Genomic DNA, 26,064 nt, shown 5'->3' with positions numbered 1-26,064 from the left:
GCTCATGGTGATCTGTCATTCATTTAGCCTCTTTCGATATTACCTCTTACATATGGTTTGACCAGCAGCATGACTAAACCCAAATCAGAAATAGACCCCATGTCATGTTTCGGAGAATTTGTACAAAATGCTATTTATAAAGTCTTTTTTGGTATATTGCCAAAAAACATAAGGGTCTTTGCCAAAATGGGCTTTTCCAGATGTTGCCAATAGCAAGTAGTGAAATGCGATAATTTGCCAAAGTCCATCTTAATGCCCTGAGAACCCCCAGCTTATAGAGGCACCTAGGTCAGGGCTTCTCAAACTCTAAGCACATCCGAATCACCTGGAGGTCTCTGTAAGACACAGGGTCTGGAGGGGGTCTGAGATTCTGCCTCTCTGCAGACCCCCAACCCGATCACCATCTGCTGGTTTGTGAGTCACACTTGCACTACCCAGGACCTCAAGCATCCACAGAGCTGATTCTGTCCAGATTAAAACCCAAATCTGGCTTTGGGTTCTTTCTGGGAAGGAAAGAAATTAATGAGTGTAAGCCCTTGAAAATGTCACATTTGAATGGAAAAAAAAAAAATCCCTTGTTAATGAGATGTCCTCAAAAGAGAACTTCATTAACACTCTCTAGTACTGGCAGGGACATGATGAGCAGAGGGCGGGCTTTGGGAAATACTAATTCAATCATCCGGAACGCAGGTCCGCCTCTGTTCTCAACCAGTGGCACTGGGGCACTGACATTATGAAAGGATTTCTTCTTCAACCCAACATGCCTTTTATTCAAAGAGAGAAAGATTGAAAGGCGGTCCAGTATTCACGGATTTGTGGGGCAACAAGCCGCATTCTTCATGGGGAACTAATAAATAAGGCCACTTGTATTCCACAAAATTATTTGAAATACTTCCTCCTTGGCATCCTTCCCCCGCCCCACCCCATTTCCTCCCTCTTTGTTCTTCACTGAGATAATTCTAACATCTTCAAGGACAGTAGCTTATTAGAAAATAGTATCTTTAAATGTTAATAGATAACATCTCAGTAATGAAAACGTTCACATCTCTTGTTCTGCAGTTACCTGAGACCCTATTTCAGTCCTGGGATTCTTGGAGCACATGATTATACAGAAGGTTTCTAACTCTCTTTGAGTTTAATGTTTAGTGTGTATCTGACACTATTTCTATATATTTGTATATATTATGTAACTTGGTGCAGTGTCTTGGTGGTGAGTTATTTTTTTCTTTGTTGCAATTTAACAAACGTTTACACTGGCTGTAATGGTACCAATAGATAACTAGCCTTAAACATTGGCAGATTCGTGCAAACTGGGTGGGAGTATGTCCCCATTACCTGCATTCCCTGCTAGCCAGTTATTTCTTAAAGTATAGACTTTGATTAAAAATCTTTCTGAGGCTAGTACTTTTTAAAATGCAACTCAGTTATGCTTATTTTATAAAACTCCATCTGTAGAAACTGAATATAAGATTTGATTACAATAGAAAGTAAGAGCATGCTAAAATAACTAAGTATAACAAGTTGTGAATTCTTGAAATTCTGAATTCATGGAAAACTTGAAAGGTTACTACTTTCAGGTTCTCAAAGTACTTTTACCTGTATTTAACAAGTATGACCCAAAGAGTCTAAATGAGCTTTTATCAATAAATAGATTTTAAAACTTGATAATCAATTTTTATATGAGTAGCTATAAACAGTTGAGAGTACTTGGAAATTACTTTCCTCTTAAGATATTAAATAGTTTCTTGGTGAAGTCACTATTAATTTACTTGGCAATTTCTTTCTTTCTGGATAATGCAAAGCTAAACAGTCTATTCTTTGTCTTAAATATGAATTGGAAATTAGCAAATTATTTATTATATCTTGTTGTTGTCAAAAGAATAGGCCAGGTAAACTTTTAAATCTCATATCGATTTCAGATTCTTGCATCAAAGCTAATTGCCAGGGTTTTTTTTTTTAATTGGAGTATAGATAGTTTTATTTTAAACTATCTAATTTTTTTAGAAACTTAGTTCTTTAACTGGGAAGCAGAGAGGGGGTGGATATGGTATAAGGAAAAAGGAGACAGAAATGTATTCGCATAGGCAGAATCAAACCACAGAGATATATTCGCACAGGCAGGATCAAACCACAGAAATATATTCGCATAGGCAGGGTCAAACCACAGAAATATATTTGCATAGGCAGGGTCAAACCACAGAAATATATTCGCAGAGGTAGGGTCAAACCACAGAAATATATTCGTATAGGCAGGATCAAACCACAGACATATATTCACATAGGCAGGATCAAACCACAGAAATATATTCACATGGGCAGGATCAAACCACAGAAATACATTCACATAGGCAGAATCAAACCACAGTATTAAATCTTACCTATGGGTGGACGAATGTACAATTCCTTACTATATGGTTCTACAATTTCTTTATGAGTAGAGGGATAGGTGGTGAGTGTCTCTAAAACCTCTGCATCTACCAGTCTTTTCTGAGGATGCTCCAGTCTCCACTGGATCAGCCACCAAAATGTCCCAAACATGGACCTATCAGAGGAGGAACCACCACCTCAACTTCCTGAAATTTCTTCCAGAGGATTTCCAGAGTTCCCCACCATGTTTTCCTCTTCAGCCATTCAGTTGATTTCCTTTCACAAAAAATCCCTTCCTCTTGTGTTCACATACAATTTTTTAGTCCACTTCTCCCATGTATATTTTCACTTTTATCCACTTACCACAGAAAATAGCTCTCTCCTTCACTCTTTCCAACTCTCACAAGTTCTCAGGAGACTGGCTCATGAATTGGAAACCATCGGATTTCCTCTGAAACATTTTCTAGGCCACCCACTTTAAGGAACCAGTGCCCCCAACTCTAAAACCTTTGAAATTCCCCAGATATCCTCCGCAGAATCTCCACAAGGCTTCACTCTAATTAAGTCTATCAGCATTTAATGTAATGTACTTAACACAACCATTTTTTTCCTATTTTTAAAAATTACTCATGTAGCAACTGCCCTGGCCTTATTTTTTATTGCAAATACTTAGTTGTATGCATCAAAGCCATACTGTGGATAAAGTAGATTTTCTTGTGGGCTGGCCCGAGAACTGAATCACCATTTAAAACATCATTTCTAAAGACGAAGGTATTCTGAGTGCCAAACATTCAAGGCTGAAAACCTTCTGAAATACAACCCACCTATAAATTAAGTATGCCTTCCAAATGCACTCTCCTCACTTCAGCCTCCAAGTGCAAGTAGGCCTGACCGGGTTCAGCTCTAACAGGAAGTGTACTGTTCGGTTATCCCATGAGTTACCCGAATGTCCACAAGGTTTGAAGAGGAGACACTGACCACGTTGGAAAGCCACCACCATGTCCGTGTTCTCCTAAGACCTGTGACTGTCTTAGGAGAAAGTGGGCACAAGATCTCACCCACATCCCACTCATTTGTTACCCAAGTACAGAGCATCGACAACTAAATTAGGGTTGCGGGCAGGGAGGACACATTCAGAAGGGCGTGGGGTTTTTATCTGTAAGTGCTTGCCTCATGTTAGCCTGCGCGGGAACCCACTCAGCCTGCTTTCTGACACTGTTCAAATGTCTGAGCGTGGGGGTAGAAAGAAGCCCGGGGAGATGATGGGCTTCAGGAAAAGCCTGACTGAGGTGCACAGACACTTGCGGAGTGCAGCTCGAGCAAGCATGAGGGGTGGCACTTGGGAGCGTCACTGTCACCCCGGCTTTCACTCCCAACTCCAATGAAAAGGCTGTGGTCTCTGGTTTTCTGTTCCTCCCATGATAGTTCCACTTCATTTCTCTGTCTTCTACAAGCCTGGGGGCAGAAGCAGGTGGCCGTGAAGTTTCTACTTCCAGACTCCATGGTCTAGGGCAGGGACAGAGGGTTTGGAGGCGGCCATTTCCCCACATCCTACCATCTGAAATATTCTGAAACCTTCAACTGTCTGCAGCACTCCAACCGATCCATTAAATCTAATTCGTTCCAGATCCTTCTTGGAATAAAATTTTAGAATTGGGTAAAGTATTTCTCAACTATTCTAAAGGCAGTAAAATAATGATTTCAAACTACCAATTTTCTTATTTTGGTGGACTCTATCCTAGGGCTGGGAGAGTCCTTCAAACAGGCTACAATCTCTCAATAAGATGAAGTTGAAAAAGTAAACACGATTAAGGAAGCAAATTTGCATAGAGAGTAAAGAATTTTTTTAATTGGCAAGATTTTGTCAGGAACGGCCAAGTACGAGATGCTGGGACACAGAGCTACGGATCGTAAGACTGTGCCCAGAGAGGAAAACAAACAAGGTGGTCAAATCCAACCTGCGTTAGGATCACAGTAGAATGTTCTGGGGCTGAGTTCAAGAAGGGGGAATCCTGAAGTAAAAATGATCTCACGGGGACTGGACTAGGACAACTGATAGCAAGAGAGAAAGCCAAGGGAGAAAGAACTGTCTTTGGAGCCACGGAAAGCAGGAAGTTACCACTGAGAACTGATCTCTCGAACAAGATCGCTCCCACAGGAAGTCCAAATTACAACCAGAGAGTGCAGACATGGAAAGCAGAAACACAGAAACTGTTCATCAGGGATTACAGCCCTGCAAATTGCTTTTTTAAATCAGACAGTGGCTTGGCAAACTTGCACAGTTTTGTCTTATCCTTAAGAGAATTTTCTTCCTTCATAACTGCCTCCATGTGCTACTGCTTCTTGTTAATTCAGAGTGCAGGACACTTGGTACTTCGTAGGTCAGCAGCTCCCAGCCCAACTCTCTCTCTCTCTGTCTCTCTTTCCCTCTCTCTCCCTCACCCTTCCCTCCTCCTCCCTCTCTCCCCTCCTTCTCTCCCCCCTTCCCTCCCCCCTTCCCTCCCTCTCTCCCCTCCCTCTCTCCCCCTCTCTCTCCCCTCCCTCTCTCCCCCGCCCTTCCCTCCCCCTCTCTCTCTCCCCTCCCTCTCTCCTCTCTCCTCTCTCTCTCCTTTCTCTCCTGCTCTCTCTGATAGAGGAATTTCATTCACCTGTTACTTATAACACCACCTGTAGTAGTGTTACTTATCACATGGCCAATTTTCAGCCACCAAAGACATACTTTCTGAGGTCTATTTCTCTTTGCCTTACCTTCTCTTTAAGATGGTCTTCAAGTTCTCATGTATATTTCAGAAGGTAAAAACACATGTCCAACACCTAAGCTTCAAAATCACCAAAGGAGTGAACTGATTCTTTCAGTTATGCTTTGCATGAACTGTTCAGGAGGTTAAAAAACAGCTGTGGTTTTTTTCTCTCCCAACAAATCCTGAACATTTATGTCTTAAAGAAAATGACATGGTGGACCGACCCCTTGGACTTGTCTGTTTCGATTTAATTACAGGCAAAGTGTCACAGGAGAGAAGGGCGCCGCCCCTTGTGGACTAGGAATATCCGAAATCCAAAGGCAAATGACAAACAAGTTGAAAACAGAGGGTGTGTTGCGTTTGTCTGGATCCACAGAGCCCTTAATCTAATGTCACCCAACTCTTCTTCCAAAGCTGCGTTTCCAACTGCATTGCACATTCCAGCCACACAGTATCCCTTTAATCTGTAAATTTCAACCTATCCTAGAGTAAGAGTTTGTGAAGATTTATGAAAATAGAAAACTCCTCTTGGGGTCAGATTCAGACTAGCACTGGGGAGAGAGCCATATTGCTAACAATTGTTTCCTTATTGCAGAAAGAAGCAATTTTCATGTTTGTTCTAAAGAAGATACATGAGTGTTTACCACCAGCTTGCATAGCACTTAGCAAACATTACCCTGAACTGGAAGTCCGCCTAACATGGGCGCTAAGGGGCCAGCCTCCCTCACCCCTAAGGGTTTCAGATTAAGGAAAAACTTGACTTATGGGTTCATGATCCATTGTGAAACAGGCTCTGAAAATTCATCTGGAAAATAGCCTTTAACTAACTGTTTACATTTCTTGGATAACTTCTACCTTGTTTTTTGGGTTGTATTTTGTTTTGTCCTTGGAAATAATTTCTGGAATGCCATTTGAGAAAACTGTGTTGCGAGCCATTGGAAGACTTTCTGATGATGGTGTTTAAGCATGGCATTCCTCTGTTTGTAAAACAATGTCACTAAAAGAAAGAAACACATTTTATCAGCCAACCCCTGCTGTGTCATACGTTCATTCTCTAGCTCAGAGAAAGTCCTTTGTTTTACCGAGAGACCACTTAGAAATATTTGTGAGAAACGGTACACCAGGGACCACCACAATAGGTTGTGTCATAACTTTATCTGTGCACAGCTGCATCTGATATGAACACACAGGAAGCTGAAGAGTTTTCTTCTCTTTGGGTTATTATTTTACTACAGCTTCTACTGCTACCACCGCTGCTGCTGCTACTACTACTACTACTAGGCTACACCTTGGGAATAAAAAATACGCCCTAGTTCTTTCCAGCATCTCTGCTCTATAGTTTGGTTACTTACAAAGTTAACAAGTCTCCCAGTGACCTATTAAAAAAAGAAGAAATTGGACATAACAAATCTCAAAGCAAAAATTACACACACACACACACACACACACACACACACACACACACACGGAGTGTATGATGGAAAACATATAAGGGAATCTTAAAGATTTCCACAATTCTGAATTTTCTGTCTAAGCTCAAGTTTTAATCTTACGCTGTAAAGGCTTCTCTATCAGATTCTCCACCACTGAGTATCCCTGAGCTAACTCATGGCTCACCTGCCTTGTCCTGGAATACTGCAAAGGCCATGGGGCTGACCCTCACCCCACTCCCAGGCACCTCATCACCCCAGTGCTCTGAACATCACCTCTAGCTACCTGACCTCTGAAATATTCAGTTCAGCATCCAAGACTCTAAATCAATCTCCTGCTTTTCTATTTTTCCTCACGTCCTTTCTCCACTAGCCCTTTTCTTCCTTGATATGAAAACTTTCTCTGAGTCAGTCCACCCACCCGACTCCCAAGGCTGCCTTTGGCCATGCTTTCTTTCCTGCCAAGCCTGGAATCCACGATGAGCTGGTTAAAACATTCTTGTACAAGCTCCCTTACTTCGCCTCCCTTGTCCTCTGTCCTTTCCGAGTCCCTGCACCCTCCCAGATTTTGGCTTCTCTACCACTTAGCCTGCGGGCTTGCTGCAGACCGAGGGCGGCTCGTGCTCACTGGGCCGCAGCATCTGCAGACTCCCCTCTGCCATCTGATGGTCTCTCCCTCCGGCTCTCCTCAACTGGCTTCTCCAGACCTTCACTCCTCTCCCCGTACCTCCTATCCAGTCTCTTGAACATCACTACTATTAGCAGGTGACCTTAAAGCGAGACAGTCTTCAAATGACCCATTTCCCATCCCAAATTCCTCCTCATCGCCCGCCTCCCGCCCACACATACACCTTCCAATCATCTCTCCCTCATCCTTAGCTCCTCTCCAGCACTTTCAGAGGAAAGTTCTCCCAGTTCCAAATTTAACTTTGCTGCATCGACTATTCCCCGTTTCCTGTATCTGCAACCTCCTCTCTACTAGCTCCTTCCTTGGAGCCTATAACGTTACTTATTTCCTCCATCTTCAAAACAAACAATAAGCAAATAACTTGCCTCCGTATCCTCTTACAAGAACGGATTTCTTTTCCCTTCCATTGTTAGCCAAGCTTGCTACCCCTACTTCCTTATTTCTCTTTTACTCTTATTATAATTTTTTTGGTTTTCATCTTAAGAGGTACTAAACGTCCATCATAGGAATATATCAGGCAAGATGTAAAAAGATAAAGAAGAAAATATTTAATTTCTAGTAATGTCACCACCCACTTACCGTTATATTTTCTATTTATTTATGCATTATTTTTTCACTTCACCCATAAACATTTCATTGTATATTGCCAATAATTAAGGACACTCTTTAGAAATCCATAATTCCATTATCATACCTAAAAGTAATTAGCAAAACTTCCTTAATATCATTAAAACTCCACCACTGCCTAACAATTAGATGGCTGTTCTGAATAGTCCTATTTCTGACACACAATGTAAATAAACAGCCATTTTAAAAAATCGTATTATGTGTGCAATTTTGTAACCTGCATTTTCCTCTTACTAAGAGCTTATATCTTTCTAAATTACTACATAGCTCTACATCATTTTAAAAAACTGTCCAGTAGTCTTTTGTATAAATGTCATAACTTCAGCATCCTCTTTATGCCCTTAAAGCTTTATGCTACTATCTTTTGTCTCCCTTATAAATAGCTGCTAAGAATATTCATGTTTTATTTTGCTTTGTTCCAGTGCTTTCTTATTTGGAGGATGAAGCTGCACCTCATCTCTTAGCCGTTAGGAATTAGTTAATATGAGAATAAGATTGAGATTTAATTTCATACTTCTTCAAATAATTATCCATTTCTCTAAACCCATTCATTCTTTAGCTTCTGTGGTTCAGTTTCCACCTATACCAATCCCCTGCTCAGGAAAGGGCATCCATAACTTCTTTTTTTGTTTTTTTTTAATTGAGATATAATTGACATATAACATTTTATTGTATTCAGAGGTACAACATAATGATTCGATATTTGTATCTATTGCAAAATGATCATGATGTCTGGTTAACATCCATCACTTTATATATTTACAAATTTTTTTCCCTTGGGATGAGAACTTTTAAGATGTACTCTCTTAGCAGTTTTCAGATATACACTACACTATTGTTACTTATAGCCACCATGCTATACATTACATCCCCAGGACTTATTTACTTTATAACTGAGATTTGTACTTTTTGATCCCCTTCACCCATTTCACCCACCACTGACCCTCACCTCTCACAACCACCAATCTATTCTCTGATAAGTTTGTTTCGTGATTTTTTTTGCTTTTGTTTTCTTAGATTTCACTTGTAAGTAAGATCATATGGTCTTTCTGTGTCTTATTTCACTGAACATATTGCCCTCAAGGTCCATCCGTGTTGTCCCAAATGGCAGGACTTCCTTCTTTTTTATGGCTGAATAATTCTGCATTGTATATCGTTGTATATGTTTAGCACAATTTCTTTGTCCATTCATCCGTTGGTGGACACTTAGGTTGCTTCCAGGTTTGGCTATTGCAAACAGTGTTGCACTGAACATGAGTGCAGATAGCTTTCTCAGTTAGTGTTTTTGTTTTCTTCGGGTAACTATCCAGGAGTGGAGTTGCTGGATCGTATGTCCATACTTTCTTAAGTGACAAATTCAGTGAATCCTTTTAGTCCTAACCTTTCTTTATTCTTTGGCAGGATTTAACATTCTTAGTCACTTATTTTTCATTTATTTTTCTTTTCTGCTACATTCTTTTGGTCAAGCAAGTCCCTGAAGCCAGCCCAGGCTTAAGGGGGGGATTAGACCCTAACCTGTCCATGGGAGGAAGAGCAAAGAATCTAGCCCATCAGTCACTATTTCTGCAACTTTCCTTTCCTGAGGCTGCTGCAGAATCACTTTCCTGGGGTGTCTCCTACATCTGATTTCCCCCTGTGACTTTTCCCGGCTGGGTCTCCTTCCTCTTTTTTTTTTTTTTCCTGATATTTGTTGGATGTTATATATGACTCTATGCTTCTCACTTGACATTTTCTCATGGGGCAACTCAGACCAGTTGGCAGACAGTGACTGTACGGCTTGACAGGTGCTGATGGAGAGCACAGCCATCATCTGGAACATCAGACAGGCCTCAGGGAGTCAGCCTGGTGCAGGGCAGGAGTGGAGCGTCGTTCTGCTTGCTGGGAAGCAGGATGCCCGGGCCTCTTGATGAAGGGGGAGGCTGGTGCAGCAGACGGAGGTCAGCATATAGGGGGCTGTGTCATACCAAGAAGCCTGGACTCTATCTTTCTGTTTATCCAGTAGATTTTTCTAGGTTCTTAGGACATGATGACCCCTATCATTTCAGCTGCAGTGTAGGCATATCTTTTTTCATTCCAAGGAGACGAGCATACTAGGATTCTTCCTGTGACTACAAAAAAAAGACTGGGCAAAAGAAGATGTGCTGTCAGGGACAGGTAGTGGGGAGCAAAAAATTAGGTTTTATATTCAGTCGGTCTAAAATAAAGAATTTTAATGGGATACTATGTGTGATTTACTGGAATTCTCAAAATATTTATTCGGTGATCAGATAGGGCCAGCACGGAGCCTGAGATAACATCGTAAGTTCTGGAACACTTGCAAAACAAACTCAGGGCTGAAAACAAGCTCCATCATGGCACACTGCTCACGTGGTGTGCTAGGGAAGAGTCATGTTCATTGCAACACAGCTCTCTCCTGAGGGAGCACTACTTAACAGCTACAGGGTTTGGGGCCCAGACACGCCCAAGTCCTTGACCACAACTGGCTGTTTCCCCACCATCAGCACCTCACTTTTCTGCCACCTCAGGATGCATCTCACCACACAGAATGTTCCTCGGTTCCCTGATCGACAATGAGAGCAAAGTAATGGGAAAATGACAGCTCACGCTTAGAAAGTCACTTCCACCCTCTCTGCCCTTATGGGGAAATCACTTCTGCTTAAAATCTTATGCTTATAAAGATAAACTTTCCAGGAGTGCATTCCCCGGGCTTCAGGGATTCCTGTAAGTGGAGAATGGAAAGGCTTGTTTGCCGCCAGCGTGGTTCCTCTTGCTGATGCGTATGCTGCTGGTCAATGAGAACGGGTCTGAATTCTCAGGTGAATCACAGTCAAGAAAAAAAAAATTGCCTAGCACTCAAGGCAAGTGAAAAGGTGCCGAGCGCTCATGTACCTGATGTGCTGTTTCTGGCTCGCTCTTTGCAGCCCGCTGCCCCCGCCGAAGACACCCCCGAGCTGAGCGCCTTTTTGAGAAACTCCACCATCCCTCATCTGGTCAGGAAGAGAGACGTGCCTGCGCTGGAGCCTCACAGACAGAGCCCCGCCAAGGTCCTGGTGAGTTGTCTCAGTGCGCAGATTTTGGATTGGACAGAATTCCCAAATGCACGTGGTTTTAACTTCAAGTACTGCTTTTCAGTCCCCTCCCAGGCTCAGATACGCCCAAATTTTGGGCAGTACGTATTGTAGGTGTGAAAGCAACTACTTTTTTTTTTTTTATTTTTTGTAATATAACCTTTTCACTCTTCTGAACCTGCCCTGGGGGCCACAGGAGAGAAATAACAATGAAAACATAAAAGGTGACCTTTCATGCATTTCAAGAAGACAAAGATTCAGTCATCAGCCGGTCCCCAGACACTGAACTGGTGAGAGTTTGAAGTGAGCCTGGAACACTGCCCATGCAGTGGGTCCTTGGGGTGTCCATTCCTGACTCTCACAATTCTCTGCTCCAGTGGAAGAATCGAGGATGGTATTTGCAGATTTCCTGGGCCCAAAGCAGTGGGGTCTGTGGTGGATCTAGCCTGAGCTTAGTCAGCCCTTCGTGAAACTGTGGACGGCATTCATGACTCAGCTTTTTTTTCTGGCCACGCTGCGTGTCATGCACTATTTTATCTTAGTTCCTGGACCAAGTTTCAACCCCCTGCCCCCTGCAGTGGAAGTACGGAGTCTTAACCAGTGGACGGAGAGGGAAGTCCCATAACTCAGCATTTTAGATTCAGTTTTCCCACTCATTCCAATGTGAATGTTAATGCCATTGGTTGTATGTGTAAAAAAGGTTAAAACGTTGTGGTTTCTTTCAATGTATGTCTTTTTAAAAAATTTATGCCAGACCTGACATATAATGAGTGTACTGTCTCAAGAATCTTTGATCAAAGTAATAAACGATAATAAAGCCAACATAATCTCCCAGCGCTTCACAAGTAGAGACACATAGGGATGGGTAGGGCAAAAAGTAACCAAATATATAGAAAAACAGCAGTATAAAACAGAATTTTTCAAGTCAGGATGACAGACTGAACACATGTATTTGCCTAGTTTTCTTCCCCAGATCCCACTGAAAAGACAATAAAAATTTAATTAGTGAAAATGTATGTCTTGAACATGCTCTGACATGTATTTATTTCATCTTGACCATACAGTTTCAAACACGGAAATGGCCACAAAGTGCAAGGAGCAAGTCTAACATAATCAGTTAAACTTAAATCAAGAGAGGAACATTTATTATAATATCGATAGAAGTACCTGCAATTACATGGCAAAAAGCTATGGCAGTTGGCAGATATGACTCAAGTTCCTGTAAATTTTTATGGCACTGTAATATTTTTCAAAACATAAGAGTAGGGAATCTATATGCTATGCAGTTTAGGATAAATTAATAAAACTAATATTATTATTTTTTAAAAGTTTCCAGGAAGAATGACAGAACAGAAAACAATGATTTAAGTTATGAGGTTGTAAGGTACAGCATGGTTACTACAATTAATAATACCATACTGCATATTTGAAAGTTGCTGAGAGAGTAGAGCTTAAAAGTGCTCATCACAAGAAAAAAAAATTATGTAACTATGCGTGGTGATGGGTGTTAGGTAGACTTATTGTGGTGCTCATTTCACAATATGTACAAATATTGAATCATTTCATTGTATACCTGAAACTAATCGTGTTCTATGTCAATTATACCTCAATTCTTTTTTTTTTTAATTTTATCTTTTTTATACAGCAGGTTCTCATTAGTTATCTATTTTATATGTATTAGTGTATAAATGTCAATCCCAATTGCCCAATTCATCACACCACCACCCCCCACCGCTTTTCCCCCTTGGTGTCCATACGTTTGTTCTCTACATCTGTGTCTCAATTGCTACCTTGCAAACCAGTTATCAGTACCATTTTTCTAGGTTCCACATGTATGCATTAATATACAATATTTGTTTTTCTCTTTCTGACTTACCTCACTCTCTAGATTCATCCATGTCTCTACAAATGACCCAATTTCGTCCCTTTTTATGGCTGAGTAATATTCCATTGTATATATGTACCACATCTTCTTCATCCATTCGTCTGTTGATGGGCATTTAGGTTGCTACCATGACCTGGCTATTGTGAATAGTGCTGCAATGAACATTGGGGTGCATGTATCTTTTTGAATTATGGTTTTCTCTGGGTATATGCCCAGTAGTGAGATTGCTGGGTCAGGTGGTAATTCTATTTTTAGTTTTTTAAGGAACCTCCATACTGTTCTGCATAGTGGCTGTATCAATTTACATTCCTACCAACGGTGCAAGAGGGTTCCCTTTTCTCCACACCCTCTCCAGCATCTGTTGTTTGTAGATTTTCTGATGATGCCCATTCTCATTTGCATTTCTCTAATAATTAGTGATGTTGAGCAGCTTTTCATGTGCTTCTTGGCCATCTGTATGTCTTCTTTGGAGAAATGTCTATTTAGGTCTTCTGCCCATTTTTGGATTGGGTTGTTTGTTCTTTTAATAGTGAGCTGCATGAGCTGTTTATATATTTTGGAGATTAAGCCTTTGTCCGTTGATTCATTTGCAAATATTTTCACCCATTCTGAGGGTTGTCTTTTTGTCTTGTTTGTAGTTTCCTCTGCTTTGCAAAAGCTTTTAAGTTGCATCAGGTCCCATTCGTTTATTTCTGTTTTTATTTCTATTACTCTAGGAGGTAGATCAAAAAAGATCTTGCTGAGATTTATGTCAAAGAGTGTTCTTCCTATGTTTTCCTCTAAGAGTTTTATAGTGTCCGGTCTTACATTTAGGTCTCTAATCCATTTTGAGTTTATTTTTGTGTATGGGGTTAGGGAGTGTTCTGATTTCATTCTTTTACATGTAGCTGTCCAGTTTTCCCAGCACCACTTATTGAAGAGACTGTCTTTTCTCCATTGTATATCCTTGCCTCCTTTGTCATAGATTAGTTGACGACAGGTGTGTGGGTTTATCTCTGGGCTTTCTAGCCTGTTCCATTGATCTATATTTCTGTTTTTCTGTCAATACCATATTGTCTTGATTACTGTAGCTTTGTAATATAGTCTGAAGTCAGGGAGTCTGATTCCTCCAGCTCTGTTTTGTTCCCTCAAGAATGCTTTGGCTATTCGGGGTCTTTTTTGTCTCCATATAAATTTTAAGATTTTTTTTCTAATTCTGTAAAAAAATGCCATTGGTAGTTTGATAGGGATTGCACTGAATCTGTAGATTGCTTTGGGTAGTATAGTCATTTTCACAATGTTGATTCTTCCAATCCAAGAACATGGTATATCTCTCCATTTGTTTGTACCATCTTTAATTTCTTTCATCAGTGTCTTATAGTTTTCTGCATACAGGTCTTTTGTCTCCCTAGGTAGGTTCATTCCTAGGTATTTTATTCTTTTTGTTGCAGTGGTAAATGGGAATGTTTCCTTAATTTCTCTTTCAGATTTTTCATCATTAGTGTATAGGAATGCAAGAGATTTCTGTGCATTAATTTTGTATCCTGCAACTTTACCAAATTCATTGATTAGCTCTAGTAGTTTTCTGGTGGCATCTTTAGGATTCTCTATGTATAGTATCATGTCATCTGCAAACAGTGACAGTTTTACTTCTTCTTTTCCAATTTGTATTCCTTTTATTTCTTTTTCTTCTCTGATCGCCGTGGCTAGGACTTCCAAAACTATGTTGAATGACAGTGGTGAGAGTGGACATCCTTTTCTTGTTCCTGATCTTAGAGGAAATGCTTTCGGTTCTTCACCATTGAGAATGACGTTTGCTGTGGGTTTGTCGTATATGACCTTTATTATGTTGAGGTAGGTTCCTTCTATGCCCATTTTCTGGAGAGTTTTTTTATCATAAATGGGTGTTGAATTTTGTCAAAAGCTTTTTCTGTATCTATTGAGATGATCATATGGTTTTTATCCTTCAATTTGTTAATATGGTGTATCACATTGATTGATTTGTGTATATTGAAGAATCCTTACATCCCTGGGATAAATCCCACTTGATCGTGGTGTATGATCCTTTTAATGTGTTGTTGGATTCTGTTTGCTAGTATTTTGTTGAGGATTTTTGCATCTATATTCATCAGTGATATTGGTCTGTAATTTTCTTTTTTTGTAGTATCTTTGTCTGGTTTTGGTATCAGGGTGATGGTGGCCTCATAGAATGAGTTTGGGAGTGTTCCTTCCTCTGCAAGTTTTTGGAAGAGTTTGAGAAGGATGGGTGTTAGCTCTTCTCTAAATATTTGATAGAATTCACCTGTGAAGCTATCTGGTCCTGGACTTTTGTTTGTTGGAAGATTTTTAATCACAGTTTCAATTTCATTACTTGTGATTGGTCTGTTCATATTTTCTGTTTCTTCCTGGTTCAGTCTTGGAAGGTTATACCTTTCTAAGTATTTGTCCATTTCTTCCAGGTTGTCCATTTTACTGGCATAGAGTTGCTTGTAGTAGTCTCTTAGGATGCTTTGTATTTCTGCAGTGTCTGTTGTAACTTCTCCTTTTTCGTTTCTAATTTTATTGATTTGAGTCCTCTCCCTCTTTTTCTTGATTTTTTTTAAAAAAAGAAAACAATAGCTGACAGCTATAGAATTCTCATATTCAGTGCCAATGAGAAAGCCCTCTGGCGAACCAATGTCCAAACCTATGGGAACCAACAATTTGGAAAATCAAGATTCGAATATATTTTCCATTTTCCACTTTGGTGTATTTCTCATGCATACGCTGAGGCAATGAAGTTCAATAACTAAAATTCCTTTGAATATTTTATTCACTTCTGTTGTAAGGTCAGATTTTTTCCCTCCTTCTCTGTCTCATTAAAGCTTTTTAATACAAGACGATTTTTAACCTCTGAATGTCGTAGAAACGTATTATTTACAGATGAGAGCAAGACGATCCTTTATTTCCATATCTGATTTTGCTAACTCATGTTTTATTCCCTTTCTCTCTTATTGGTTCAAAAATTGCAAATCATCCACCTCCCCATGTCCTCAAGTCAAAACAGTTTGGGATAGAGAGTGATTATGCAAAGTTTATTTTAAAATCAAAAGCTAAATAAGACCTCCTACAGTTTTTGTTTAGTTAAAAACAACTTACTGAATACCATTTCTGATTAGGAATTTGAAAGTGCAAAATGCCAGCATCCTGTGTTGGGATCATAATTTCTAATTTGCATAGGAAAAATCTGTATCTGTTAACATGGAACTATAATTTCTCCTCCGCCTAAGAATATCCTTGCCTTTCTCATCTTGGGTCCCCGCTGCTTTTGTACTTTTCATCCCATCTCCTCCTCTCCAAGCTTTCTTTTCCTCCCTTTCACTACTCAGGGTACAGAAACCTTATCTTTCTGACCCTCCTCAGCATATGATACTCTTGACCACTTCTTGAAATCATCTCATCTCTTGCCATCCCCACAACATTCTCTTCTGGTTCTCTTCCTGCCTTCTGGCTTGCCCCTTCTTGGAATTTTTCACCGACTTCTCTTCTGCCCATCCCTAAATGCTCCTGTGCCTCAGGATTCCATCCTCAGCCCCCTCCTCTTCTCTCCCACCGATTTTGCTCTTTTAGAGAAATTTCTTGTGTGACCCTTGTGTGACTCCAGTCAGGCCTAGGTGCGCCTTCTGCCATCTTAGCCCCTCCTGACTACACTCTAGACTGTATAGGTCCATCTGGATGTCTGATCGACCCCAGCCCCAACATGTGCAAAACTGTCTCCATGACCCCCCCGAAATGTGCCTCTTCTCTAGCATTCCCAATCTCAGGAAAGCCAGTACCCATTCACTCAATCCCCCAAACAAAAGAGCTCCCCCATCCCTCCCTCTCCTTCGTCCCAACCTTTGATTAGTCACCAAGGATCTATTCTACTTCCTAAACTTCTCTAGAATTCATCTTCCTCTCTCCAGTCCCACTGCGTCAGTTCAGGGCCCCACATTTCTCACTTGGACTCTGGCCATTTCTCACTTGGCCTTTATCAACCTCCTTGCCTCCCACTCGTCTCCCTCCATTCTTCCTCACCTACCACCCGTCCCCTAAAATACAAACATGATTAGATCCCTGGCTTAAAATGCTTCATGGGCTTCCCGGGACCTTCTGAATCAAACTGAAACTTCTTAGCAAATAGGAAGATTCTTTACCACCTAGACTTTACCTCATTCCTATCTCATCTCCACCTGCCCACCCCACCCCCCAAATACCCTTTTCTCCTCTCTTCTGAACATGCCCTGGTCTTATACAGGAGAACCATGCCCTCCTCACCTCATACGGCTAAGTAACTCTTCCTCGCCCTTCAAGATTCATCCTGAGCATCACCTTCTCCAAAAACCCTCCAACAGAGCTAGCTAACAGGGACCACCATCCCAGGGAGTTTACAAGAATTACCTCCTTCTGACTCCCCTCTTCTGCCTCCAGAGGGTGGGATTGGTGATACACAGCACGTCAGTAACGGAGCACAGGCAAACAGGAGAGTCCTCACAAGGGGCACAAACTGTAGAACTTTGAGATCCCTGCTCCTGCTCAAGGCACAAGGCCCCAAACCTCTCAGCACCCAGCTAGTGGAACCAGAACGGCCCAGCCCACCTGTATTTGGAAATGTCTTAGAGAAATCTGGCCTTACTGGACTTTATCAGATACACAATCCTGACTGCTTTGTTTTTGGAGAATTCTGAGGTTCTCAGAAAAGGTTTTTATTTTTTTTCAAACCATTTTTTTAAGTTGAGAATTACGTTTTATTTTTTGGCCACACCACACGTGGAAACTTCCCTGACCAGGGATCAAACCCGTGCCCCTTGCAGTGGAAGGGCAGAGTCCTAACCACTGGACCACCAGGGAAGTCCAAAAACAGTTTCTAATTGTATCAATAGTACACTCCTCAGGTTGCTCTGTGGTTTATCAGTGTCATTAAAGTGAGATGCCTCAGTCCACTCCTTCACATAATATCCAATAAACTGATGCTTACTGAGCATCAGTGCTTGAGAGGTGGAAAATGAATAAAGCACGATCCACAAGATAAATCCAGGTCAGTGAGGGGGTACAATTCAAGAAGTATCATCCTATCCATGGGCACACAGAGAATGAATTGCGAGGTGTCCATCGATTTACATATTGGGATCCAATCAGAAAAACACAATTCGATAGGATGTCATCATAATGAACTCTTTCTAGGAATATGCACTTCATATATTAAAAGTTACCCATTATAAGTTAGGCAACCCTACAGACTAGTTTAAAAACAGCTTAATATATGTGGAATCTAAAAAAATGGTACAAATGAATTTATTTACAAAAGGGAAATAGAGTCACAGATGTAGAAAACAAACTTATGGTTACTAGGGGGGAAAGAGGTGGGCGAGGGATAAACTGGGAGATTGGGATTGACATATACACACTACTGTATATAAAATAGATAACTAATAAGAACCTACTGTCTAGCACAGGGAACTCTACTCAATACTCTGCGGTGACCTATATGGGAAAAGAATCTAAAACAGAGTGGATATATGTATGTATATAGCTGATTCACTTTGCTGTACACCTGAAACTAACACAACATTGTAAATCAACTATATTCCAATAAAAATTATAAATAAATAAGTAAATAAATGCAGCTTAATGGATGGAACTTGTAGGAGATTCTGCCTCATAACCAGGAAGTAACTTAGATAGAATAATGCTATGGAACAAATACCTGTCAATGGCTTAATATCATTGGGTCTCTGAGATAATGGACTCATGGACCTTCTTCCGAAGCTTTTTCAGGATTTACTTAGTCCAGGGTCAGGTGTTGTGATTGTCTATAAGAAATATCTTCCCAAGTTCTGATAATATGAAACAGCAGTTCAGTCACTGATGTGGGAAGATTGTTTTAAAGTCCTTAGAACAGAGCTTAAATTTTATGTTGTATTTTATGTTCCGTTTTAGCTCTACATTACCATTAACATTGATGCATCTTTCCTGCCAAACTGTGTTTTTTCTTGATCATTTCAGTGTACTTGTTCTTTATTTAAAGTTTATGGATTAAGGGATGACTTCTGAGGAAACAAAATGTAAATAAACTGACTTCGGTGTTGATTCTCTACCACAATTTAAAGACACTGGTTCGTCACTACTGCTGTTGTTTTTTGCAGAATTGTACAAATATCGAGTGCTTACAAATCTCCTGTGCAGTGGGACAACTAGGGGGAGGAGAAAGCGCTGTCCTGAAAGTCAGGTCACGGTTATGGGCCAAGACATTTCTCCAGGTAAGAGAAACAGTGCAGCACTGACGTGCCACTCACAGGAAACCTCTTCTCAAAAGCTCAGAGGGAAGCTTTTTTGTAAAGGATTTTTAGATGTTTTAACTTTTTTAATGTTTTGATTTTCTATATTTTCCATTAAAATTTTTTATATTTTTAGATTAATTTTCAAAATTTTTAATTTAATTTTAAAAAATTAAATGGAAGGAATACAGCCTAGATCAGCTGGTCATCTTTCCCATCAGGTGAATTTGATATTTTTCCAGGTTTATTGAGATCTTATTGACATATGACCTATGTAAACTTAAGGTGTACGACATGACAATTTGATACTATATATTGTGACATGATTATCACAATAAGCTTAGTTAATACCTCTGTCCCCTCACATAATTACCTTTGTGTGTGTGTGTGTGTGTGTGTTGAGAACTTTTAAGATATGGGCTCTTGGGCTTCCCTGGTGGCGCAGTGGTTGGGAGTCCGCCTGCCGACGCAGGGGACGCGGGTTCGTGCCCCGGTCCAAGAAGATCCCACATGCGGAGCAGCTGGGCCCGTGAGCCATGGCCGCTGAGCCTGTGCGTCTGGAGCCTGTGCTCCGCAATGGGAAAGGCCACAACAGTGAGAGGCCTGCGTACCGCAAAAAAAAAAAAAAAAAGATATGGGCTCTTAACAACTTTGAAGTTTATACTATAGTATTGTTGACTATAATCACTATGTTGTACATTAGGTCTCCAGGACTTATTGATGTACTAGCTGCAAGTTTGTTCCTTTAACATCATGTATCCATTTCCCCTGCACACAACCCCTGGTAACCATCAGTTCTCTATTTCTATGAATCTGGCTTTTTTTAGATTCCACGTGTAAGTGGGTTCATACCCTATTTTTCTTTCTCTGTTTGACTTATCTCACTTGGCATAATGCTCTCAAGGTCCACCCATGGTGTTGCAAAAAGCAAGATTTCTTTCTTTTTTATGGCTGAATGGTATTCCATTGTGTGTGTGTGTGTGTGTGTGTGTGTGTGATATGTTAAGTGAACACAATTTAAATATCCTCAGTCCCTAAGACCGTCAGACAGTAACTGAGATTTGAACAAATCTGTTTGACTCAACACTATCTAGTAGTTCCTCGGTAAATAGTAGTTAATGAAATGATGCTGAGTACAAGAACGTAATTCAAGCCATATCCCCAGAAAAATTCAAATATAAATAGTTTAGCAGGGGAAGAGACAGTGTCCTAGAAAGTTCTTCTTGTCTGCTGATACCACAGCCTGGGCTTCAGCCAGAACAGCTTCTCGGTAAAGTTCCAGGCACGTTGATTGTAGATTCCTCACTGCTTTGGCTTGTCTGGACTGTGGCCTCCCATACTTCCCAGGATGATTATATTGGCTGTGTGTATTTTAAAGGTTTAAAATCTCCTTTATACTAAGCAGATGAATTTTTCCACGTGGAAATTGCTATTTATTTAAATGAGACTGCTGTGTTGTGACCTTGTTGTGTGGGGAGGATTTGGGGGAAAAAAGCTAAATTAAAACTCCTCAAGTCGATGCACTCTTGCCCATATTTTAACTACCAGAAAACTCATTTGACTCATTGTACCATAGAAAATCCAATGATAAAATCCTTCTGAGTCTAGCTAATACTACAGAATTTTGTAGCTCTAGATTCTCATGTTTTCTATGAGTCAGAATACTTGCGGTAGTCTCACAAATCTTATATAATTTTGTTTCTAAAATAAAGAGGAGGAAAATTAAAAGTATTTTTAAAAAGGTTTTTGTGAAGCATTCTTTTTTTTTTTAACCTAAGGCAGGATTCTTCAACCTCAGCCCTATTAATATTCTGGTTCAGAGAATTCTTTACTGTGGGCTGGTCCTGTGCATGATAGGCTGCTTAGCAGCAGCCCTGGCCCCTACCCACTAGATGCCAGTAACAACTCTCACCGGAGCTGTGACAACCAAAAATGTCTGCAAACATCGCCAGTGTCCCCTGGGGGCAAAATCATTCCTGGCTTTGAACAACTGACCTAAGGAGAAGGGCAGTGCACAATTTCCTTTTGCTGTTGTTGTTAAACCATGATTTATTCATTCACTCAGTGAATATTTATGAAGTACCAACTGCCAACTATGTGCCAGGCACTGCTTCAGGTACCACTTGCATGCCATCAAATTGCTCACAGCCATTCTGCTTTTTGACTGTTACTTTTTCTCTAAGAGTTGAGGGAGATGAGTTTTAATGAATTCCCAAGCCCACACAGTCTAAATGATAACCATCCACCCCTCCTATTACTTTGGGCATCACATCCTACTGAAATGAGGAAGCACAGCTTTTCAATGAAGCAGGACTAAAATCATTACGGCGTTACAGTCCAGGGGGAAATGACTATTTCAGATGACATACGTCTGTCTGTGCATAACATACTGTTCCAGTAGAAGACCTATGGAGCGAAAATTGCACCTTTAAGAAAGACAAATACCATATGATATCATTTATATGTGGAATCTAAAATATGACACAAATGAACCTATCTATGAAACAGAAACAGAACCACAGAGAGAACAGACTTGTGGTTGCCAAGGGGGAGGGGGGAGGAGGAGGGATGGATTGGGAGCTTGGGGTTAGCAGATGCAAGCTACCATATATAGAATGGATAAAAACAAGGTCCTACTGTATAGTACAGGGAACTATATCCAAAATCCTGTAGTAAACCATAATGGAAAAGAATATGAAAAAGAATATATATATATTTATATATATATGTGTAACTGAATCACTTTGCTCTGCAATCAATTTGCAGAAATTAACACAACATTGTAAATCAACTATACTTCAATAAAGTAAATCTTTTAAAAAGTTTAAAAAATAAAGCACTTTCACGATGTAGAAGTAAAAAAAAAAAAGACAGAAAAGAAAATTGCATCTTATCTACCTGTTGAAGACCCAGTGGATATGGAAGAAGTCAACAGCAATTGAGGGATTTTCTTTTTTTAAACATCTTTATTGGAGTCTAATTGCTTTACATTGTTGTGTTCGTTTCTGCTGTATAACAAAGTGAATCAGCTATACGTATACATATATCCCCATATCTCCTCCCTCTTGCGTCTCCCTCCCACCCTCCCTATCCCACCCCTCTAGGTGGACACAAAGCACCGAGCTGATCTCCCTGTGCTGTGCGGCTGCTTCCCTCTAGGATTTTCTAAACAATAACTATTTAGCACAAGTAGAGTCAGACCAGAACAACCTGCAGGGACATTCTGAGGTTCTACCAGAGCAAAGTGACGCTTCCAAAGATTCAGGAGAGACTGGCACACATCACTTCATGTTTACCCACAGCCATAGCCCAAACTTCTGTACTTCCACTGTTTCTGCTTATACCAGTCTCAGAAGCTGATGGCTAGAGAGGAGAGCATTACTGCAAACTGCCGCCGGCCTGCCGCTCAAAGAATATACTACATCCTGGAAGTCTTTAATAGTTTTGTCACACAACCCAGCAGGAGGCAAACATTTTCTGCCTTCCTAATCCGGGAGAGAAAGTTTACGATTCTCGGCTGACGTGATCTGCGGCATTGTGTTTGGCTTTGCCCACAGGGTAAACACGCACACTGGCCTTTAATTCTACACGATGATCTGTGCTGTGATTGTTGCTTGAAAGAGCAACCTCTTTAACAGCTTAAAGTTTGACCAGTAATTGTTTTAAGTTTTGTTGTCCTACAACGCCTTGTTTCTGGGAGATACTGAGTATTTAAACACAGGCTTTATAAAATGGGTGTGTGGTTTAAAAATAATTCTTGAGAAGGAATTTAGCAGCGGGGGAGCTCTTCATGGTCCCAGCCACCCTCACTAGGTCTTTCACCAACTTAAAAGCCTCACTCTCCACTCCATTTGTTCCCAGCTCTGTAATTTTTATTAGTACCATGACCGTAAGCCAATCTTTGTGCACTAGTACGTAATAGAGGCAGGTGGTGGGCTGCCAACCACAGTTTAAATGATGTGGCAATGACAGAGGGATAGGGCATTTTCTGAGGATTAATAGCTAGCTGGGGCATGTGGAGGGTTCAAGATATTGTCAAGGGATATTAACTCCAGCTGCTTTTTTAATCCTAAATTGCCTACAATATGGCAGTGATGGCCATTACAGCAATAGATTGCCACGCAGAAGAAGAGATGATTTTTTAACATAAGAATAATATCATAGTTATGTAAAGAGCACTGCTGAAAGCATTCAACTTAGAACATGGAATCAATAAAAGGACTGTGCTCATGAATTAAATGCTTACCTGTACCAGGTTTTTGACTTACAGACACAGGACTCATGTATCTTTGGTGCTGACCTAGATCAGAGCTTAATAGCTCATATTTCCCATTCCGTGGAGCTTCAGAGCATCTTAGAAAAATGAAAAAAAATGCATTTTTCTACTGAAAAGGGTGGAAGAAACATTGCTTTTGGAGAATAATTTAAAATAAAGAATAGATCAATCTATGAGTTGTATTATTTACAGTCTATTTGCCTACCACCAGATTTGTTCAGGTCCCAGACTGTGTCCATTTGCATCGCTGAATTAGCTAATGGAGGTGAGAGTGTGTCCATAGCCCCTTATGATCAGCAGCCCTCAATGTATGTCACTACCTTCTCTTACAACTTCCTGAACTTCCTAATCTCATTTATGGGGGAGGAGGTCTAATTCAATAATTGACAAAATTAAACCTTTTATAAGGTGCTATCAAATGGGTGGATATAGGATAGGAGGGTCATCGGATAACCCAGCCATCTGATGTGTTCATTCACCATCCATTCATGCTGTCACTCAAGCAGGATTGATGAAGCCCTTCCAGGCATAATGTTCCAGGTGCTGTGGAAGGTATAAGCCTTATTATATTCCACACTCTATGCCTTCCAGTTTTGGGTAATCTTGTCGGGGAAGAAAATAATCAAGAAAGATAAAAAACTGAACGACAATGTGGAAATTCCAAACAATATAGGGCAACTATAGTTTCATCGCAGACTTCCTGAATCACAATCTGTGAACCTGATCCCAGGTGTTTCTGAGGTTCAGCAAAGCACAGTGTTTTGTGAACCAAGGAAAATGACGGTAAATATGGGTGATGAATGGAAAATGTGAGGAAGATTCAAAATGGCCAAGAGTAGAGGGATTAAAGGAAAGTGAGAGAAAATCCCCTCAGAGAAACATGTTTCTCCACATTTGAGACTTCAAATCCCATATCTCTCTTTTTTTTAAATTTTTATTGGAGTATAGCTGATTTACAATGTTGTGTTAGTTTTGGGTATACAGCAAAGTGAATCGGTTATACATATGCATATATTCACTCTTTAAGATTCTTTTCCCATATACGTCATTACAGAATATTGAGTAGAGTTCCCTGTGCTATAGAGTAGGACCTTATTAGTTATCTATTTTATACATAGTAGTGCGTATGTGTCAATCCCAATTTCCAATTTATCCTTCCCCCACTCCTTTACTCCCTGGTAACCATAGTTTGTTTTCTACATCTGTGACTCTATTTCTGCAAATGCTTAAGTTCATTTGTTATTCATTAAGAAACTTCCATGTTCATAAATGCAGAATCATGTAGGACAAAAACTTTCCATCTAGAGTTGATTCGGAGATAGAGTTCTCTCATGATTTGTTTCCCAAAGGTATGACTTCAAGAGCAAGGGAATTATTTTCTATCAGTGTTTTTTTATTGAACTTGGAGACTAAAGAAAACTTGTTCTTTGAAGGTTTGGGATCCTGGACACACATTTGAATATGTTATTATAACCCTTATGCACAGAATCTCATTACCAGAATTTGTCATGTTTCTTCTATCAGCCATGGTATTAAGGAAAGTAGATTTAAATCAAGTACACACAAGATTTTATGAGCAAAGATTTCCACATTTTAAAAAAACACTTCTCACACAAACAAAAATCCAGCTTTCAGTTAAAATGGAAATGCCAGGAGACAAGAAAACACAGGAAGAATAACGATGAAAAAAGAATTTTTCCAAATGGACAAAGTTGCTTACCCTATAATGTCAGGATAGAAAAAAACAAAAAAGCCAAAGAAGTAGTGACTTTAAGTATATATAAAAGTTTTGCATACTCTAGCCTGTCCTCAGCACGTAGAAGAAATGGGGTTTACTGAAGGGAGAAAAAATTGAACCACAGGGGAAAAATAAATTTGTAAAAATATTGAAATTATTACAATGCAACCTGTTGGATTGGCCTCAAGAAACCCAACATTGGATTATAGATGGTGAAGTGCTAGTAAATGTTTAATAAACCACTTTCTGGAGGGAAAAAAACTCTGAAATGTAACATTTGCTGATTCCCATAGTATAACTGTTCCCGCCATGGTCAGTTTCAAGCTGCCAACATGGCATCACCGAATACAGAGTTGGGAAGAGATGCAGAGCAGCACACCATCATATAGTATTTCCCCTACAGATACAATAGACTTAAATAATATCAAGAGCATAGATAATAGTAAAATGCAATAAAATTATTGCTAAGTACTGAGTTTAGAGTGTTTATTACCTTTTTAAAAATATAATTTACTAACGTTTATGTATATATAACTTGTTTTAATAATGGCTCTATTTAACAACAGGTACTCAAAATTCTTGAAATTTTAACATTCTGCTCTCCAGCGCCATTATGAGCCAGCTACAGCCCACCCCTGGATAGATCTCATCACTGTCTCAAGCTAAACGCAGGAGAACCACAGGAGCTTAAGTTCTCAGAATGGTTTTCCTTGAGTTACTCTTAAATACTTTCCCTTGACCTTAATCAACGGTTAATATGAGAACCGATTAAACAAAAAGAACTTGCTGAAAAGTTCTGTCAAAAACACTGTATGGTTCTAGGTGAGTGGTTCTTAACCAGGGGGATTTTGCTCCCCAGAGGACACTGGCAGTAATTAGAGACATTTTCGATTGTTACAACTGGGTGAGGGGTGCTACTGGCATCTAGTGGGTAGATGCCATGGAAGCTGCTAAACATCCTACAGTGCA

At 40.2% G+C, this 26,064-nt stretch overlaps 1 protein-coding gene across 3 annotated transcripts in view; it reads left to right on the top strand.

Annotated features, from left to right (window-relative positions):
• ITGA8 (integrin subunit alpha 8) overlaps positions 1 to 26,064 on the top strand; it is a 181,185-nt gene that overhangs the window by 134,147 nt on the left and 20,974 nt on the right. For 2 of the 3 annotated variants that reach the window (XM_027121954.1, XM_027121953.1), the window contains 2 exons: positions 10,775 to 10,903; positions 18,950 to 19,063. In XM_027121954.1, the coding sequence (XP_026977755.1) occupies positions 10,775 to 10,903; positions 18,950 to 19,063 (243 nt within the window). Of the gene's footprint in view, positions 1 to 5,703; positions 5,903 to 10,774; positions 10,904 to 18,949; positions 19,064 to 26,064 lie in introns of those variants that run through there. The other variant, XM_027121955.1, reaches the window with a different exon arrangement.

Source organism: Aethalodelphis obliquidens, unplaced genomic scaffold, assembly GCF_003676395.1.
Source record: "Aethalodelphis obliquidens isolate GAN/ISIS:26980383/991018 unplaced genomic scaffold, ASM367639v1 scaffold23, whole genome shotgun sequence".
In the NCBI taxonomy this organism is placed as follows: domain Eukaryota; kingdom Metazoa; phylum Chordata; class Mammalia; order Artiodactyla; family Delphinidae; genus Aethalodelphis; species Aethalodelphis obliquidens.
Note: the sequence above shows the minus strand (reverse complement) of the source record. Positions and strands in the feature narration are given on the sequence as shown.